The 20000-nt window shown below is 41.5% G+C and overlaps 1 protein-coding gene and 1 long non-coding RNA gene across 7 annotated transcripts in view; one reads left to right on the top strand and one right to left on the bottom strand.

Annotated features, from left to right (window-relative positions):
• LOC131363902 (uncharacterized) overlaps positions 1-11287 on the bottom strand; it is a 12082-nt gene extending 795 nt beyond the window's left edge. The window contains exon 1 of the long non-coding RNA XR_009206396.1: positions 10774-11287. This is a non-coding gene — a long non-coding RNA (uncharacterized LOC131363902). The remainder of the gene's footprint in view (positions 1-10773) is intronic.
• The window catches only part of ablim2 (actin binding LIM protein family, member 2), a 90501-nt gene that overhangs the window by 34011 nt on the left and 36490 nt on the right, over positions 1-20000 (top strand). For all 6 annotated transcript variants that reach the window (XM_058406879.1, XM_058406873.1, XM_058406874.1 and 3 more), the window contains exon 3: positions 17594-17777. In XM_058406879.1, the coding sequence (XP_058262862.1) occupies positions 17594-17777 (184 nt within the window). The remainder of the gene's footprint in view (positions 1-17593; positions 17778-20000) is intronic.

Below are 20000 nucleotides of genomic sequence, written 5' to 3'. Positions count from 1 at the left end.
TTCTAAAAGTCTGGACAATTTCACACCCATTTTCCACAAAACTCCATCAATTTTACAGCATACTGTGACGTCTTGTATTTATACACAAATACAGACACCTCAAAGTGTAGAACATACATACACAATAAAAACGGGATTGTATTTGATTTTATTCCTACCTAAAGAATGCATGTACTTATAAAATGCATATATTATAATTTCATCAGAGGATTCAGCAAACAAGCTTAAGGTTTATGCAGAACTGATCAAGTCAAGAAAACGAGGATCAGTCCACAGTAAAATTCTGTAAAACTGATCGTTCAAGAAAGAACATATGACAAAATAAACACTCACATACTGAAGGGTAAACACACATAAACAAGTTCATACACAAACATAATAACAAACACACACTCTGTACACACACACACACACCTTCTCTTTTGTTCTGTGTTAGCTTGTTTAAATGCAGATGCTGACAAGTTTGTGTTGTGAATGTGAAAATAAAAACAGAGTTAACTGTTAGAAAAACACCTGGGTGTGTTTGAAATTTTATTCCAAATGACAGGTCATGTAATGTTAATGTCATGGGTTTACATCACTGGACTGAGATGTGGCCATCACTGGACTGAGATGTGGCCATCACTAGACTGAGATGTGGCCATCACTGGACTGAGAAGTAACTAGTAACTAGCTACTTGAGTAATTTTTTTCAATGATTTTCATTAATTTTTTTTACTCTTACTCAAGTAACTATTAAGATTGTTACTTTTACTTGAGTAAATATTTCCTTTGGACAAACATGTCCTTTGGACATAGTTCCATGTAGTTCCACAGTTCCACAGAGATTCACATAGTTCCATGTAGTTCCACAGTTCCACAGAGATTCACATAGTTCCATGTAGTTCCACAGTTCCACAGAGATTCACATAGTTCCATGTAGTTCCACAGTTCCACAGAGATTCACATAGTTCCATGTAGTTCCACAGTTCCACAGAGATTCACATAGTTCCATGTAGTTCCACAGTTCCACAGAGATTCACATAGTTCCATGTAGTTCCACAGTTCCACAGAGATTCACATAGTTCCATGTAGTTCCACAGTTCCACAGAGATTCACATAGTTCCATGTAGTTCCACAGTTCCACAGAGATTCACATAGTTCCATGTAGTTCCACAGTTCCACAGAGATTCACATAGTTCCACGTAGTTGCTATATGTAGTTGTAGTATCTATCTATCTATCTATCTATCTATCTATCTATCTATCTATCTATCTATCTATCTATCTATCTGTCTGACTCTCTCTCACACACTCACACACACACACACTCACACACACACTCACACACACACACACACACACACATGGTCCCTGTGTCAGCATGCTGATTTCTTTCCTGTGTTGTTTCAGGTTCATTTATATTAATAACTCTCACACAGAGCTGGAAATAATTTATGAATCAGCGTGAGAGAGAGATAGAGAGAGAGATAGAGAGAGATTAAGAGAGGGTTAGAGGGATAGAGAGAGAGGGATAGAGAGAGAGAGAGAGAGAGAGAGAGATGTCCTCTGGAGGAAGATGGAGTGATTGCACAGTTATTACTCCTTCTCTTCTCATATCCTCCTGGTGAAGCAATAAATCTGTCACAGGAAGTGCACTTTGACCTCGCTCCTTTAGAAGAGGAAATATGCACTAAGGTGTCAGAGCGAAAGGTTCAGCAGTTCAGCAGTTTGTCATTCATGGAGTTTTTTATTGATGTCACCAAGAGTGACTTTACACTGAAATTTCACTTTAATGTCAAAATAATATTTACAAGGTTATCATTATAAAGAACAGCCTCAGGGCATCTTACCCCCAGCCTGGGTCTTCTGTCACACCATGGGTTTGCTGATTATCAGCCTGGGGCTTCTTCTGTCCATCCTGGGGCTTCTGTTATCTAGCCTGGGGCTTCTTCGGTCTTTCCTGGGACTTTTCTCATCTAGCCTGAGGCTTCTGTCCATCATAGGGCTTCTGTCATCTAGCCTGGGGCTTCTTCTGTCTTTCCTGGGGCTTCTATCTTTCAGCCTTGGACATCTGTCCATCCTGTGGCTTCTCTCTTCTAGTGTGGGGCTTCTTCTGTCCAGCTTGGGGCATCTCTCATCTAGCCTGGGGCTTCTCTCATATAGTATGGGGCTTCTTCTGTGTATCCTGGGACTTATCTAGCCTGGAGCTTTTTCTGTCCACTCTAGGGGGTATCTCATCTAGCTTGGGGCATCTTCTGTCCATCATGGGACTTCTGTCATTTTGCCTGGGGCTTCTACTTTCCATCTTGGGGCTTCTTTCATATAGCCTGGGACTTTTTCTGTCCACCCAAGGAGCGTATCTCATCTAGCATGGGACATCTTCTGTCCATTATGGGGCTTCAGCCAACTACCCCTGGGCCTCTTGTGTCCATTCTGGTGCTGTCCAGCCTGGAGCTTCTGATTAAGTTCATATTCTCCTTTTAAAGAGGAAAGTGTCAGATTTCTAATTTCTGATTTCAGATTATCACCACCGATCTCTAGATTATTAGTCAGGACATTTTGATAGTGACTCTTATAAACATTGTTTTTGCAAACAACCTCTTCGGAAAACATGACACTGAATGTTCACATGAGCTCAAAAGAATGCTGGGTCTTTAAATGTCAGATCAGCCTCACAAGCCTCAGCCTGATTTGTACTGTACGCTAATGTGGTGGCGTAAGAGAGCGAGAGAGAGAGAGAGAGAGAGAGAGAGATGGCAGGCTGAGAGCAGATTGAATTTCACTGCTCTTTCCCCAAAGTGCATGTCCTGGCCCTCTGCTTCAGCACATTAGTGAGATTGCATTCCCCAAAAACCTTTTCGTTTGGAGTGGAGCTGCCAGATTGGTGCCAGGCGATTTCCTTGTTTTGGAGTTCACTGTTTTCTGGACTGTGTTCATTCACTGAAATAAAATTTTGTGAGACTCCCAGTGACATTTCAGTTTACTTCATATATTTATTCCACAGCTGAATTCTGGATTCTGATTAGTCAGTTGATCAATTATTTTGTAACAGCTCCCCAGCTATATAGTAATGTTTTATCGTTTCCATAGTAATAGCTCATTCTCAGGGATTTGTACATTGGACACTCTACATAAACACATGGAGTCTTGTTCTCATTTTATACAACTGAGGGTTAAGGGCCTTGCCCAGCAGTGGCAGTTTGGTGAACCTGGGATTTGAACTCGCGACCTTCTGATCACTTGTGCAAGGCCTTAACCACTGAGCTACCACCCCACATTACAGTTGCTTGGTAACAAAAGACAACAAGTTGCAGAGAGAAAAAATTGGCTCTGAAGGAACTAGTGTTTATAGCTGCTATAACGTAAATGAGAACCGGAACTGTCTTGTTCATGGAGATTGAATAACATTTTAATTTAAGATATTGGAAAAGAATCCATTTTTGGGGTTTGTAACTGTCATTTCTCTCATCACTGAGAAGCTCTATGCTGCTGGATCAGCCACAATGTCCTCATCCTCCTTGACACAAGACTCCCTCATCCATGCTCATGAGTCTTGGAATTCATGGGAATGTTTTGCTTCATACCTGGAGCTTCGGTCATATCGGATATCTTGGAAAAGATCCACATCTCTCCACTGGTATCCCACAAGGCTCAGTACTTGGTCCCCTTCTGTTCTTCCTCTATACCCTGTCTCTTGGTGAGGTCATATGTGCTTCTGAAAGCACCATCTCTCAGGGTACAAAATGGGCCTGCATCCAGGCTCATATCTGTTCTAGCACCAAAGTGGTGGAATGAGCTTCTTCTAGATTCTTCTGACCAGCTGAGGAGCTGGTTGTCTTCAAACAGATCTACCACTGCTTGTCTTGCTGTATTACCTCCCAAAAGAGTTTTTAGCCTGGTGCTATTTTTAGTCCTTGACCTAGTGAACTAGTATCAGGATGCATTCGTTGATAGAGGCTTCAGAGAAAGTCACTCTGGATAAAGATGTCTGACCAATTCCATGAATTTAAATGCAGCTTATCCAGAGGGACTTATAGAAATGCTTTGATACTGGTTCTGAGACTGGTTCACTAGGTCAAGGACTAAGAATACCACCATTTTTTGATAAGTTTTTATGTACCCCAGGAAGTGGTAGGTCTATAGACATTGTTTGAAGACACCAAGTTCCTCAGCTGTAGAAGAAGTTCATTCAGAAGGGCAGTTTTGATGCATGTCTACCTTGTACACTGAGAGATGGTGGGATCAGTCAAGCAGTGCTGGAGGATATGAGGGAGTGTAGTGCAGTGCAGGGTGTGAGAAGAACTTTAAGGTAAGAGGTTTCTGGTCTGTTTTTGCCTAGGTAGGCATGTATCAGAGTGTTAAATCCGGCAGCTACCAGAAGCAGAGGTAGAAAAGGGGTAATGTGAGAAGGGAGAAGTTGTTAAAGGTCATGCAGATCTGCCGGGGTCAAGTTGCAAGAGCCAGGAGCAGTGGTCCAGTCTTCAAGTGACTCTAGATAAGTGTTTATTGGCTAGGATTGACCTAATGCCTGGATGTAAACTGTTCCACAGCTTCAGAATATAGTGAGGACAGTGGAACAGGTGAAACCAGGAAAGCTGAAGATGACTGTGAGATGTCAGGGTAGAATAGAGGATCTGAGTTTATCAGTGATGGAGGGGTAAAAGAAGAATATTAAGCTGGAACCAGGGATGAAATGAGGGTCATGTGATCTCTCTCTCTCTCTCCACAGACATCATTGTTTACACTCTTCTCTTCTCTTCTCTTCTCTTCTCTTCTCTTCTCTTCTTCTTTTCTCCATTTTTCTCTTCTTTTCTCCATTCTTCTCTTCTCTTCTCTTCTCTTCTCTTCTCTTCTCTTCTCTTCTCTTCTCTTCTCTTCTCTTCTCTTCTCTTCTCTCACTTATCTCTGAATTATCCTCACTTTGTTTCCTGTCTTTTTAATGGATCAGGATTTTCATGTAGTGATTGGATAAGTATGCAGTTTGTTGTAAACTAATCTGAACAATGTGTACAGGAGAGAAATTAGTTCAGACCTCGGTTTCTCTCTCTCTCTCTCTCTCTCTCTCTCTCTCTCTCTCGTCAAGGTGACCTCATCAACAGGAGCTCTCCTCCGTCGTTTGCCAGGTCCAGCTGATCTTGGAAGAATGTTGTTTTGTTAATCAGGATATTAACTGGATCATTGGATCAAACCTGTGAAAAAGCAGTGCTTTCGCTGATCTTTTACATAACCTGTACACCTGCTTGTTTATGCAGCAGCACAAAACCATGCAGATTCAGATGAAGAGCTTCAGTTCACATCAAACAACGGAATGAAGAAAAAGTCTGATCTCTGGTTTCTGTGTATGCAACCGTGACCTGGTTGTTCGTCCCAGATGTGTTGGCTGGAGTATTTCAGAAACTGCTGATCAGATCTGCAGCTGGGATTTTTATACATAACAATTTCTAGAGTTTATACAGAATGGTGCAAAAAAACACAAAACATTAATGTGGCTGATTAGATAACTGCATGAACGTGAGGGAATTCCTAATAAAGTGGACGGCCAGTGCCTTTTTCTTTGGTTGCTATGATGCTATTATGTGCCGTTATAATATAATAAGCGATGTTATGATACCGATATTGTGATTAATAATTTTTAAAGTACCCCAATCAGCGTAAACAAACCGCTGGTCACAGAGTGAGGATATTATTTATTTCGAAGCGTCCGAACGTAACCCGATGTTGATATTAGTGAGTGTGAGGGCGTGGCAGAGTTCCTGTATGGTATGTGTAACCCATACCCAGGGTATGCTCCGAGCGGCTCGGGTGGACACCGCTTCCCCACGCTTCTCTTACTACATGCTGGGAAACATCTGACCTTTGACCTAACTTGATGGTAAATAGCCCAAACTCCTGAACTCCTGTCAGTTGTAGCTGAAGGTGGATTGCAGATGAAGCTGTTTACATGTGACAAAAAAAAAAAAGTCTACACACATGTGAGGAGTGTGTGTTGCCATGACAACGGTAAGTCCTGCACGTGGCTAAAATGCTTCACGATAAATTTTCTGGCTGTGTTTAAATCAGTTCTGGATTCTGATTGGTCAGAATTCGAATCCAGCAGCGACGAATCAGAAATTTGTAAAAAAATTTGTTCAGATTATTTTGTTGTGTGTTTAAAGAGCACGGGAATTCAGACCCTCCCTGTTTTCTCAGGCTTCTTAGGGTGTCATGCCAGCTTCACCAGCACACACTTGCCTCTCTGTGTGTGTGTGTGTGTGTGTGTGTGTGTGTCTCATTCAGCATTTAGTATTCTCACTTTCGTCATCTAGATGAATGCCAGAGGATTCTGCTGGAACACGATAGCCGAGTCGACACAGGCTGGCTCGGTCTGTCAGAGCTTCCCGCTGTGAAGGAGTCAAATATGTCACTGTGAGTCGAACACGAGCCATGATCTCATGACCGAGCGTCAGGCAGGAGGATTTTGTCAGTTCTAGGTGAAGATTTATTGCTGCAGAGATGCTAAGGCATGTGAGCCACATTGCTCCTGAGATCCGAGAACTGCGTGAATAAAAAATCCTTCAGTCAGGCGTTAAAGAGGAAGCTCACAACACACACACTTAAGCTCATTATCAGCTTCTGGATTAGATTAGGAGTTTTTTCTTTGGCTTCCTTTCTTTCCTCCCTTATTTTTTTTTCCTCTTATCTTAAATAGTTCTCTCTTTCCATTTTCCCCTCCACTCCACTCCACCCATCCCTCCTGTCATCCTGTTCTCACTCGCATGTGTTTTCTGTAACAGATCTGAGCTACACTTCTGCACTTACCGTCAATCAGCACAGTTTAGCTGTAATACAACAGATTGTGGAATCTCGCTCAAGAAAACGGTGGGCTTTCTGTTCTGGAGAAACTGATTCTTACTCATTAAACCACAGGACGCTTGAATTCAGCAGCTGGAACTACGACTCGGACGGTAGTTCCAGCAGTAACAACAGGTTTATATCAGTGCACTTGTTTTAATATGTGAACGTTTCTATAGAAACAGCTTACACAGGGACTCGTACACAGCGGAGGCTCCATGCAATTTTTTTAAAAATAAATGTGTTGTTGATTTCAAGAAAGTGCATTCTTGAAGCGATTGCAATCTTGAAGATATAAGAAGACAGATAGAACCTTAGATGGATAAGTACATGAAAAAATAAAAGGGGTGGAAAGGGGTCAGAGCCACACCGTTATACAAGGAGCTGTGAAAAAGATGACTCTTTTTCATCTGTACAACATAATTCATTTCTACTGCACAAAAACATCTCTAGAACTGGAAGTCAGTCAATTCCAGATGCCTTTCCAGTCTCCATGCTTTGGAAGCACCTTTGAGGCCAGCACTGGCATCATCCGACAACTGTGGAAGGTTTTCGTAGAGGCCACTGTCAGTGCTGCGCTCACCTGACACCACATTTTGTAAAACTCTGCTGCCTTTTTGCTGACACAGTGGAACTTCCCTTACGAATTTTCGCCTTAAGAATTGAAATTTTGCAAGAAATTTGCTTCGGCATACAACCGGGAGCCGTTCAAAACTTTGCATCAGTGGAAAGCCAAGCGATGCCAACCGAAGCGAGTTTACAAATGTTACAAATTTTTTTACCTGTAAGTTTATAGAACTGGAAGTCAACGGCAATTCTGGCTTTTACAGAGTTTAAGAACATCACTTGAGTGTTTTACTCTGCACTTTGTTCTATTTTGTTTCTTCTACTATTGAAGATGGCTAGTTTTGCTTGTCCTAGTAGAAAGTTTAGCAACTGGCACAGATACCGGGTTTTCTCTGCACATATCTGCTCCCAAAAATAAATTTTAAGTGAAAATGGTTCAATAAAACATTAAAACAAGTCACTCTGTAATTTAAAAACAGTCTATCTTTCAGGACATTCTGGGTAATCATCAGGTTCTAAAATGGAAGTAAATACATGAATAATGTTCCATTGAATTTCTGATAACCTTTTTGACATTGGTGGCTTATACAATGCTTTCCGCTCTGGCTTGACGGTATCGCTCACCCCGAGTCAGGGTGAGTCAGTTCTGTTGTTGTAACACTTTGTTAGAATGCAGATCCAGAGCAACTTACAATTTATCAGATTTTATACAACTGAGCAATTAAGTTTTAAGGGTGTTGCTCAGGGGCCCAGCAGGGGCAGCTTGGTTGACCTGGGAACTCACAACCTTCCCATCAGGAGGCCAAAAGCTTAACCACTAAGCTACCACATCCCTTCATTTTACACCCACTTTGTAAATGACCTTACTTATACTTGATGGAAAGTCTACAATACAATATTTTGCATAAAATCCAGAAGGGTAACCTTTTGGGAGGGAAGTTTGGGAGACAGATGACAGGGTCCTCAGAAATGGAAGGTTTTTCTCTTGTGAGCCAATCCTTCACCATCTTTAACTCCTCTTTAGTGAGAACAGACTTTACACTTCTCTAAAAGTTGTGGGACTAGTCAGATTGACTTGATTCCCAAACGTGCTGCCTTGGCTTGTGCTTCTGTACAGTTTGGTCCTGCTCAGTAATATCAGTAAGTTGCCCAGTGTTATAGTCCTTGAGTTCAATAGTAGCTTGTTGACCCAAAAAGGTTGCATTTAGTGGATGTTGAATCCATTTGGGCTCCGTGGACTAGGGGTTCCTCTAAGATGGAATCTGTGGCCTCTGTCCTTTGCCGGCTGAGCAAACTCCACACCGTAAACAGATTTCTGTATAAGGTTGGTAATTTGAGCATGTCAACTGAGGGTGATCCAGTCCCTCTGTGTGTAAGATGATGCTCGCAACAGTTCTCCACTTGGATTCTGTAGGTCCATACAGAAATCTTTGCAGAAATTGTGGGCAAAAAAGCTGATATCCTGCTTTGCAGATGAATGAGTCCTTGTCCACCTTCTTCCCTTGGCAAATACAGCACACTTTGTGGTACTCAGTGTACTCTTTTAGATAACTTATAGGGTGGTCCAGACAAGACATTTTATGCCACAATGAGGATGCCACTATGTTAAACCCCTGTACGCTGTATGATATATTTGGTACTAGACATTTCCACTTTGCCAATCGGCCCTTTTACCTCATTAAGTAACCCCTCCAAGTTCTTCATCACATCGGCCTCATCTTCTAAAACAGCTCCTAGGTATTCCAAGCCCCATCTTGTCCAATTTAGCCCCTCTGAAAGCTTTGGTTTTTCACCCAACCAGTTTCCAAACAATAATGCCTCACTTTTGCTCTAATTGACTTTGGCCAGGACAATGTGCTGAACCTTCTAAATTGGTGTAGTAGGGGTTCTATGGCAGTCGAGTCCAGCATTCCGGACAGCGAACAGCCTTGTTATAACCCCGGTAAATTGGGTTTTGCTTTAAATGTAACTTGAGTATAAGAACTAACTGTGTCACTACAGAGCACCATGACCTTATCATAAAAGTCTTTGCAGAAGACAAAAACCTCTAAAATTTCCATAAGTAATTGTGCTCAACTCTCTCAAAAGCTTTCTGTTGGTTTAGGGAAATTAACCCGAAGTCTAAGTCGAACATTTTAGAGCAGTCTGTTATGTCTAATATATAAGAGATATTATCAAAAAATTGCCTGGCTGGCACACAATAGGTCTGGTCTGGATGAATGACCTGACCCAGCCTGTTTGAGAGCAGTTTGTTCATTGCACAGGAGTGAGTCAGGGCTCCAGGGTTCTTGATGTCTGTTAAGTCACTTTTCTGAGAAGGATGAGTTCGACTCTCCAACAACTAACTGAGAGTGAACCTCCAGTCAGGCTTTCATTGAGCACTAGGAGCACGTCCTCTCCCACTACATTTCATAGTGACTCTGAAGAGCGTTGTGAAGCTCTACACCTTTGAGGCCAGCATTGGCCACCTCTGTCAACTGTGGAAGGTTTTTGTAGAAGCCACTCTCAGTGCTGCACTCACCTGACACCTCACTCCTGTAGAGACTTTTGTAAAACTCTACTGCCCTTTTCCTGATATCTGTTCGGTCAGGCTCCATCCTCTAAACATAAGGATAAACCTATTTTGACCATTTTTCTTTTCTCTGAAGAAATATTTGGCCGGTGCATCCAATTGGTTTGCATCTAGAAGGCATGACCGGACCAAGGCCCTCTGTGCTTTTACATCCAGAATATCTAACCACTGACACTTTTTTGTGACCAGCAGTTCTGCAAAGGTCTCATTTCTCTCTGACTACAGTATTTCATGAATCGTGCTAAAACACTTTTTACAAATGTTTAGTTGTTTAGGTTTAGGTCTGCTTCAAGACTTCTACAAGAAGCCATATGTGGATCAACATGGTTCCTGTCTATGTCCTGTTAAGTGCAGTTAAAATCTCCCCCTAAAAACAAATACTCCTCTTTACTACAACCTTGTAGAGTTTCGCAAAATTTGCTAAAAAAAAAAGACAGCCTTTGATTTGCTGCCCTTGGCACATATACACAAATAAAAACAAAAACACAGGCATAAAGATTTGCTTTCACTTTCTGCCTTTTACAATTTCAGTAACCTCATAGGAATCTGGACAATAATATTGCCACTCAACCACTAACAGAGGAGTTGTGATGAAAAATAGAAACTCCTCCCCATTCTTTCATCCAGTCTATAACATTCTTAGCATCTCTGTGTGTTTCTTGTAGAAATATGATATCTGTTTTCTTCTGTAAAAGTACCCCATACAGCTCTCACTGACCATTTCATCATGCTCTTTCCTTTCTGCCATGTTTGCCTTATAACAAACCTTTTCCTATGCCTCTGAATTTTCTAAGTTATCCAATTCTTCACTATGTTTGGTACCTGTGTCCACGTTGTCCATGACTTCAGCGGACTCGTCTGTGCCCGTCTGCTCTCTCAGTGGTTCCACAACAGAATGTGGGTCCGTCTCGGTTGGCTGTGGCACTGCTGGTTTGTTAATAGTGTCCTCTGGAGTAGTCCCTGTCTTTATCAGTTCTGTCAGGGCAATTGCAGACTTGTTGTCCCTCCTTACCACCGCCTCATTTGCACCCCCATTTTTCCGGTAACAATCCACATCATCAAACCCGTCTATGAAAATTGAACGATAAATCAAGCTTGGTGTTATCTTTCACTACCATGTATACGAACGAAAGAGAGAGAGAAAAACAAAGGCAGAGACAGACAGACAGACAGACAGACGGACAGAGGGAGATAGATGGAGAGGGAGAGAGAGAGAGAGAGAAAGAGACAGACAGACAGACAGAGAGACGGAAATAGAAGTTGAGAGAGAGGTGTAGGGGGAGAGAAACAGACAGACAGAGAGGGGTAGATGCAGAGAGAGAGAGAGAGGGAGAGAGAGAGAGACAGACAGATAGACAGACAGATGGAAATAGAAGGAGAGAGAGAGAGAGAGAGAGAGAGAGAGAGAGAGAGAAATGTAAGGGGAGAGAGAGAGAGTGAGAGAGAGAGAGAGAGAGAGAGAGAGAGAGAGAGAGAGGAAGTTCTGGAAGTAGACAGGTTGACGTGTTTAACTCCGTCTCTGAGGTCTGGAGGCCATCTGCTGTGGGGTAAATAAAAAGCATGTTGTGGAAAATAGCCCCATTGTGTGTAGACCTCAATCACAGCAGGACTTCAGCCACAACAGAGAAGCTGAGATGAGTTCAGGTGCTCAGATTTAAACCTGTCTCCTGACCGCTTCCTCATTCACTCTGACCAAACATTTCACTTTTCACACCATCACCGTGAGACATAAGACTATGTAATGATTTATATAAAGTATTGTCTTCAAAAATGAATACATTTATTTATTTGTATTATTATTTATTTGAATTAATTTCATTTTTTATATTAAAGAAATTAATTTAAATAAATAACAATGAAAAAGTACAAAAAAACCTTATTATACTTATAAAAAAATGTTTTTCCTCTCAGGTTGTAATTAAAAAAAAAAAAAAAGCATTCAAAAAGATTTATAATATAATATTTATAAGATTATTATAATACAGATTATCACAGTATTTATTACATGTCCCCAAGCCATATTAATGAATGAATTAGTTAATTAATATGGCTTGGGGACATGTAATAAATAAATATAATTCATGAAAAATAAAATTAATTAATTAATTAATTAATTGTAATGTACCTTTAATGTCAACCATTTATCTTTCATCATATTGTAAATATTTTAAAGATTTTATTTTATCATAATATGATAGATTTGGTCTGGTCACGACAGATTTGCCCAGATTTAATGTACAGACTTGTAGTAAAAAAGGAGGCCACTTTACTTGACTTGAGTGTGTGTGTGTGCTTGTGTGTGTGTGTGTTAGTCTGTCTGCTTCTGAGAAGCAGGGGAAGTGTTATCACGGTTTGGACTTGATTCAGACATTGTGGTTGAGTAGTACAGGATGCTTCTATCGATGTGTCTAATGTTCCATACTGCATTCTATCACACGCTAGCAGCCGGACCGTCGTGGAAAACACGCCTGTCACTTCCTGTAGAACATTCCTCTGTTATTGTCCGTGCGTTTATTAGGACCCGGGTCATGTGGGAATGTTGTGCAGGGAACGTGGGAGCCGTGGTGTGTCTCGTGTGTGAGAGGGAGCTCTGTGAGGTGTGTACAGGGAATGTATTTGTGTGTGTTTGATACACCAGAGCGGTGTTGAATTCTGGATTCTGAATGGTCAGAAGGTGTTGATGTTGGGTCATCAACAGGATCGACAGGTTTATAATAATGAGCTCGTTCTAATAAGTTATGGGTTCTACATTCCTGTGATGTGTACAGGGTCAGGAACTCCGTGAGGGTGGAAAATGGATCTCCTCTGAGGATGATGTCAGTGGGCTTATATTGTGTTGTTGCCAGGGTTCCTGTTTTTGTGGAAAGAGGGAGATTAAAGAGGAAAGAGAGAGAGAGAGAGAGAGAGAGAGACTGTTGGGAAAATGACAGATGTTTGATTCTGTTTTTGTTCTTGAGCTCATTAGCTCAGTCACTTCAGAGCAGTTAAACAGTTTGGTGGAGCTGGACAGAGGATGGTGTCAGCAATGTCAGTGTTGATGATTGTGTCAGTAATGATGGTGTTGAGGATGGTGTCAGTAATGATCGTGTTGAGGATGGTGTCAGTAATGATGGTGTTGAGAATGTTGTCAGTAATGACAGTGTTGAGGATGGTGTCAGCAGTGTCAGTGTTGAGGATGGTGTCAGTAATGACGGTGTTGAGGATGGTGTCAGTAATGACGGTGTTGAGGATGGTGTCAGTAATGATGGTGTTGAGGATGGTGTCAGTAATGATGGTGTTGAGAATGTTGTCAGTAATGACAGTGTTGAGGATGGTGTCAGCAGTGTCAGTGTTGAGGATGGTGTCAGTAATGATGGTGTTGAGGATGGTGTCAGTAATGATGGTGTTGAGGATGGTGTCAGTAATGATGGTGTTGAGAATGTTGTAAGTAATGATGGTGTTGAGGATGGTGTCAGCAATGTCAGTGTTGAGGATGGTGTCAGTAATGATGGTGTTGAGGATGGTGTCAGTAACGATGGTGTTGAGAATGTTGTCAGTAATGACAGTGTTGAGGATGGTGTCAGCAGTGTCAGTGTTGAGGATGGTGTCAGTAATGATGGTGTTGAGGATGGTGTCAGTAATGACAGTGTTGATGATGGTGTCAATAATGATGGTGTTGAGGATGGTGTCAGTAATGACAGTGTTGATGATGGTGTCAGTAATGATGGTTTTGAGGATGATGTTAGTAATGGTCGTGTTGAGGATGGTGTCAGTAATGATGGTGTTGAGGATGGTGTCAGCAATGATGGTGTTGAGGATGATGTTAGTAATGATCATGTTGAGGATGGTGTCAGTAATGATGGTGTTGAGGATGGTGTCAGCAATGACAGCGCTGAGGATGGTGTCAGTAATGACAGTGATGAGGGTGGTGTCAGTAATGACAGTGTTAAGGATGGTGTCAGTAATGACAGCACTGAGGATGGTGTCAGTAATGACAGTGATGAGGATTATGGTGTTGAGGATGGTGTCAGTAATGACAATGTTGAGGGTGGTGTCAGTAATGACAGTGTTAAGGATGGTGTCAATAAAGACTGTTGAGGATGGTGTCAGTAATGATCGTGTTGAGGATGGTGTCAGTAATGACAGTGTTGAGGGTGGTGTCAGTAATGACAGTGTTGAGGGTGGTGTCAGTAATGACAGTGTTGAGGGTGGTGTCAGTAATGACAGTGATGAGGATTATGGTGTTGAGGATGGTGTCAGTAATGACAGTGTTGAGGGTGGTGTCAGTAATGATGGTGTTGAGGATGGTGTCAGTAATGATGGTGTTGAGAATGTTGTCAGTAATGACAGTGTTGAGGATGGTGTCAGCAATGACAGTGTTGAGGATGGTGTCAGCAATGTCAGTGTTGATGATTGTCAGTAATGATGGTGTTGAGGATGGTGTCAATAATGATGGTGTTGAGGATGGTGTCAATAATGATGGTGTTGAGGATGGTGTTAGTAATGTTCATGTTGAGGATGGTGTCAGTAATGACAGTGTTGAGGATGGTGTCAGTAATGACAGTGATGAGGATTATGGTGTTGAGGATGGTGTCAGTAATGACAGTGTTGAGGATGGTGTCAGTAATGACAGTGTTGATGGTGTCAGTAATGATCGTGTTGAGGATGGTATCAGTAATGACGGTGATGAGGATTATGGTGTTGAGGATGGTGTCAGTAATGACAGTGTTGAGGGTGGTGTCAGTAATGACAGTGTTGCAGATGGTGTTAGTAATGATCGTGTTGAGGATGGTGTCAGTAATGACGGTGATGAGGATTATGGTGTTGAGGATGGTGTCAGTAATGATGGTGTTGAGGATGGTGTCAGTAATGATGGTGTTGAGGATGGTGTCAGTAATGATGGTGTTGAGAATGTTGTCAGTAATGACAGTGTTGAGGATGGTGTCAGCAATGTCAGTGTTGAGGATGGTGTCAGTAATGATGGTGTTGAGAATGTTGTCAGTAATGACAGTGTTGAGGATGGTGTCAGTAATGACAGTGCTGAGGATGGTGTCAGTAATGACAGTGTTGAGGATGGTGTCAGCAATGTCAGTGTTGATGATTGTCAGTAATGATGGTGTTGAGGATGGTGTCAATAATGATGGTGTTGAGGATGGTGTCAGTAATGACAGTGTTGAGGATGGTGTCAGTAATGACGGTGTTGAGGATGGTGTCAGTAATGACGGTGTTGAGGATGGTGTCAGTAATGACAGTGTTAAGGATGGTGTCAGTAATGACAGTGTTGAAGATGGTGTTAGTAATGATGGTGTTGAGGATGGTGTCAGTAATGACAGTGTTGAGGATGGTGTCAGTAATGACAGCACTGAGGATGGTGTCAGTAATGACGGTGTTGAGGATGGTGTCAGTAATGACGGTGTTGAGGATGGTGTCAGTAATCACAGTGTTGAGGATGGTGTCAGTAATGACAGTGTTGAGAATGGTGTCAGTAATGACGGTGTTGAGGATGGTGTCAGTAATCACAGTGTTGAGAATGGTGTCAGTAATGATGGTGTTGAGGATGGTGTCAGTAATGATGGTGTTGAGGATGGTGTCAGTAATGACAGTGTTGAGGATGGTGTCAGTAATGACAGCACTGAGGATGGTGTCAGTAATGACAGTGATGAGGATTATGGTGTTGAGGATGGTGTCAGTAATGACAATGTTGAGGATGGTGTCAGTAATGACAGTGATGAGGATTATGGTGTTGAGGATGGTGTCAGTAATAACAATGTTGAGGATGGTGTCAGTAATGACAGTGATGAGGATTATGGTGTTGAGGATGGTGTCAGTAATGACAATGTTGAGGGTGGTGTCAGTAATGACAGTGTTAAGGATGGTGTCAATAAAGACTGTTGAGGATGGTGTCAGTAATGATCGTGTTGAGGATGGTGTCAGTAATGACAGTGTTGAGGGTGGTGTCAGTAATGACAGTGTTGAGGGTGGTGTCAGTAATGACAGTGTTGAGGATTATGGTGTTGAGGATGGTGTCAGTAATGACAGTGTTGAGGGTGGTGTCAGTAATGATGGTGTTGAGGATGGTGTCAGTAATGATGGTGTTGAGAATGTTGTCAGTAATGACAGTGTTGAGGATGGTGTCAGCAGTGTCAGTGTTGAGGATGGTGTCAGTAATGATGGTGTTGAGGATGGTGTCAGTAATGATGGTGTTGAGGATGGTGTCAGTAATGATGGTGTTGAGAATGTTGTAAGTAATGATGGTGTTGAGGATGGTGTCAGCAATGTCAGTGTTGAGGATGGTGTCAGTAATGATGGTGTTGAGGATGGTGTCAGTAACGATGGTGTTGAGAATGTTGTCAGTAATGACAGTGTTGAGGATGGTGTCAGCAGTGTCAGTGTTGAGGATGGTGTCAGTAATGATGGTGTTGAGGATGGTGTCAGTAATGACAGTGTTGATGATGGTGTCAATAATGATGGTGTCGAGGATGGTGTCAGTAATGACAGTGTTGATGGTGTCAGTAATGACGGTGTTAAGGATGGTGTCAATAAAGACTGTTGAGGATGGTGTCAGTAATGACAGTGTTGAGGGTGGTGTCAGTAATGACAGTGTTGAGGATGGTGTTAGTAATGATCGTGTTGAGGATGGTGTCAGTAATGACAGTGTTGATGGTGTCAGTAATGACAGTGTTGATGGTGTCAGTAATGACAGTGTTGATGGTGTCAGTAATGATCGTATTGAGGATGGTATCAGTAATGACAGTGTTGAGGATGGTGTCAGTAATGACAGTGTTGATGGTGTCAGTAATGACAGTGTTGATGGTGTCAGTAATGATCGTATTGAGGATGGTATCAGTAATGACAGTGTTGAGGATGGTGTCAGTAATGACAGTGTTGATGGTGTCAGTAATGACAGTGTTGAGGATGGTGTCAGTAATGACAGTGTTGATGGTGTCAGTAATGATCGTATTGAGGATGGTATCAGTAATGACAGTGTTGATGGTGTCAGTAATGACAGTGTTCATGGTGTTAGTAATGACAGTGTTGATGGTGTCAGTAATGACAGTGTTGATGGTGTCAGTAATGACAGTGTTCATGGTGTCAGTAATGACAGTGTTGATGGTGTCAGTAATGACAGTGTTGATGGTGTCAGTAATGATCGTATTGAGGATGGTGTCAGTAATGACAGTGTTGATGGTGTCAGTAATGATCGTATTGAGGATGGTATCAGTAATGACAGTGTTGAGGATGGTGTCAGTAATGACAGTGTTGATGGTGTCAGTAATGACAGTGTTGAGGATGGTATCAGTAATGACAGTGTTGATGGTGTCAGTAATGATCGTATTGAGGATGGTATCAGTAATGACAGTGTTGAGGGTGGTGTCAGTAATGACAGTGTTGAGGATGGTGTCAGTAATGACAGTGTTGAGGATGGTGTCAGTAATGACAGTGGTTCAGTAATGACTCAATTACAGCAGATATCATCCAATCAACAAGCAACACATTGGAACTTGCTAACATGCTAACATCTCATAACAATTACAGTGTTATGAGATGTAATTCTGCTGCTCCACTTAATAGCAGCAATCTTTCACCTTGCTCATGTCTGTCTTGTGCTCTCTCTCTCTCTCTCTCTCTCTCTCTCTCTCTCTCTCTCTCTCTCTCTCCACAGTGTGTGGCTGTGACCTGGCTCAGGGAGGGTTCTTCGTGCGGCAGGGCGAGTATATCTGCACTCTGGACTATCAGCGTCTCTATGGCACACGCTGCTTCAGCTGTGAGCAGTTCATCGAGGGAGAGGTGGTGTCTGCACTTGGGAAGACCTATCACCCACGATGCTTTGTGTGTGCTGTTTGCAAGTAAGACACTCACACTCACACACACACACACACACTCACACTCACACACACACACACACACACACACACACTGTAACACACAAATTTGCCCATACTGGATTTTTGCTTGTTTACGTGGCATGGTAAGGAAACCTCAGGCAGGTTCTGAGACCACCTTTAGATCCACAGGACTGCTGTGTGTGTGTGTGTGTGTGTGTGTGTGTGTGTGTGTGTATACATGGTGTATCCATGGTGTATCCAGCCTGAACCATTTAGTTCTCTTACTGGGAACTGGATCCTGAGACTCCTCACATTATACAGTTTATATTTTTATATTTCCTTCCCCTCTCTCTCTCTCTCTCTCTCTCTCTCTCTCTCTCTCCCTCTCTCTCTCTCCCTCTCTAACTTTCTCCCCCTCTCTCTCACCCCCCCATCTCTCTCCCTCTCTCACTTTCTCCCCCTCTCTCTCATTTTCTCTCTCTCCATCTCTCCATTGCTAACTTACCCCCCCCCACCCTCTCTCTCCCCCTCTCTGTCATTCTCTCATTCTCTCTCTCTGTCTCTCTCTCTCTCACCCTCTCTCTCTCTCTCTCTCTCTCTCTCTCTCTCTCTCTGCTTAAAACACTATCACCCACTTCTTACATCTGTTGCGTTTTCTTTTATTCTTCTCTTATTGCATTAGTTCCATTACCGCTACAGATCAGTAACCTGCTTTGCTTCGACCTGGTGATGTTCAGCATTTTAACGCCTTTGAAAGACAAAAAAGCGTTGAAAAGATCTTCGTTATTAGTTTTCCTTTGACTTGGCCTCCGTTTTATTTTGTAGTTTATCGGATACGAGCTCACAGTGTTCCCTCGCAGTGTCCCGGTGTAGCGTTACAGCATCACTCGTATTCAGATACACATGAATACTAAGTAGCCTCTATAGTAAGTCATTAAAATTCAGCATGCTCATTATTTCACAGCCTTGCTTTACAGATGAGAAGGGTATCGTCTGTATGAGAGAGTTCATTACTTATTTATTTATTTATTTATTTTAAATACTAGAGACCCATAAATTAAGACCAAAGCAGATATTCTGCAAACCTGCTCTTCTCCACTGCATCACTATACCATCCAATTTAAGTGATATCTTGCTAGTGTTATAATGTATGACGCTGCAATTGAGCTTAATGCAAAAACACATCCTCTTACTCATTAAAAACTTGGAGAAATAAATAAAATGATTGATTAATATTGCTTAAATGATGCTGCTTGTATTGGTACAAGCAGCGCCTCATAACTATAGATATTTATTTGTGTAGCGGGACGATGCTAATAATGATACAGTCTCAAACGAGAAGTCATGAGGCTATCATTCTTAACCGTCATCCAGAGTGGAGTCTAGCAGCACACACACACACACACACACACAATTTAGCATATACTCTGTAATAACTCTGTGGCGCTAAACACAGCAGCTAGCACAATGCATTCCTGTTGCATGACGTGTAGAAAATCAACAAAAAAATTCTTCTTAATTCTGTCAAACAGCTCCACATTTATTTAAAAAAGAGTTTAAAATGTATGTGTGCTGTAAATGACGACTGCTGAAGAGTATTTGTTAAAATCTTTCGATAGAAATCTATATGAATAAGCCTCAGAAATCAGGTAGACGGTCTGAAAGAAATGATCCATGCATGACTTCTTCATCGTCATCGTCATCATCATCATCATCATCGTCATCATCATCATCATTAACAGCATCTCTGCTTGTTCTGAAGAGTTAAATCTGGTCTTGTGTAATGACTAACACCACATGATCAATATTTTTCATTAAAAATATTCTAGAGACAGAGGGAGAGAGAGAGAGAGAGAGAGAGAGAGAGAGAGAGTGTTATTATCATGGGATTAATAGAATAGTACTTTTACTGAATTGCTACCCAAATTTGTTATGTTTGTTACGCATGAGTTTCAGTTTTTAAAAAATCACGATAAATGTTTTAACCATCCAGAAGCAGCGTAAAAGGTGTGAGAGATGTAATCTGACACCTATTAAACAGGAAAAAAAATAAAATAAAATAAAATAGAATAAATAAAAAATAATTAAATTTAATTAAATAAATTTAAAAAATAAATTAAATTAAATAAAACTAAAAATAAGAAAATTAAAGAATACAATAAAATAAAATGAATGTAAAAATAAAATAAATAAAAAATAAAAGTAAAAAAAAAGTAAAAAAAATACAATACAATAAAATGAAAT

Source organism: Hemibagrus wyckioides, linkage group LG13 (assembly GCF_019097595.1).
Source record: "Hemibagrus wyckioides isolate EC202008001 linkage group LG13, SWU_Hwy_1.0, whole genome shotgun sequence".
Lineage (NCBI taxonomy): Eukaryota > Metazoa > Chordata > Actinopteri > Siluriformes > Bagridae > Hemibagrus > Hemibagrus wyckioides.
The sequence above is the reverse complement of the archived record's forward strand: the minus strand, read 5'-3'. Positions and strand labels throughout refer to the sequence as shown.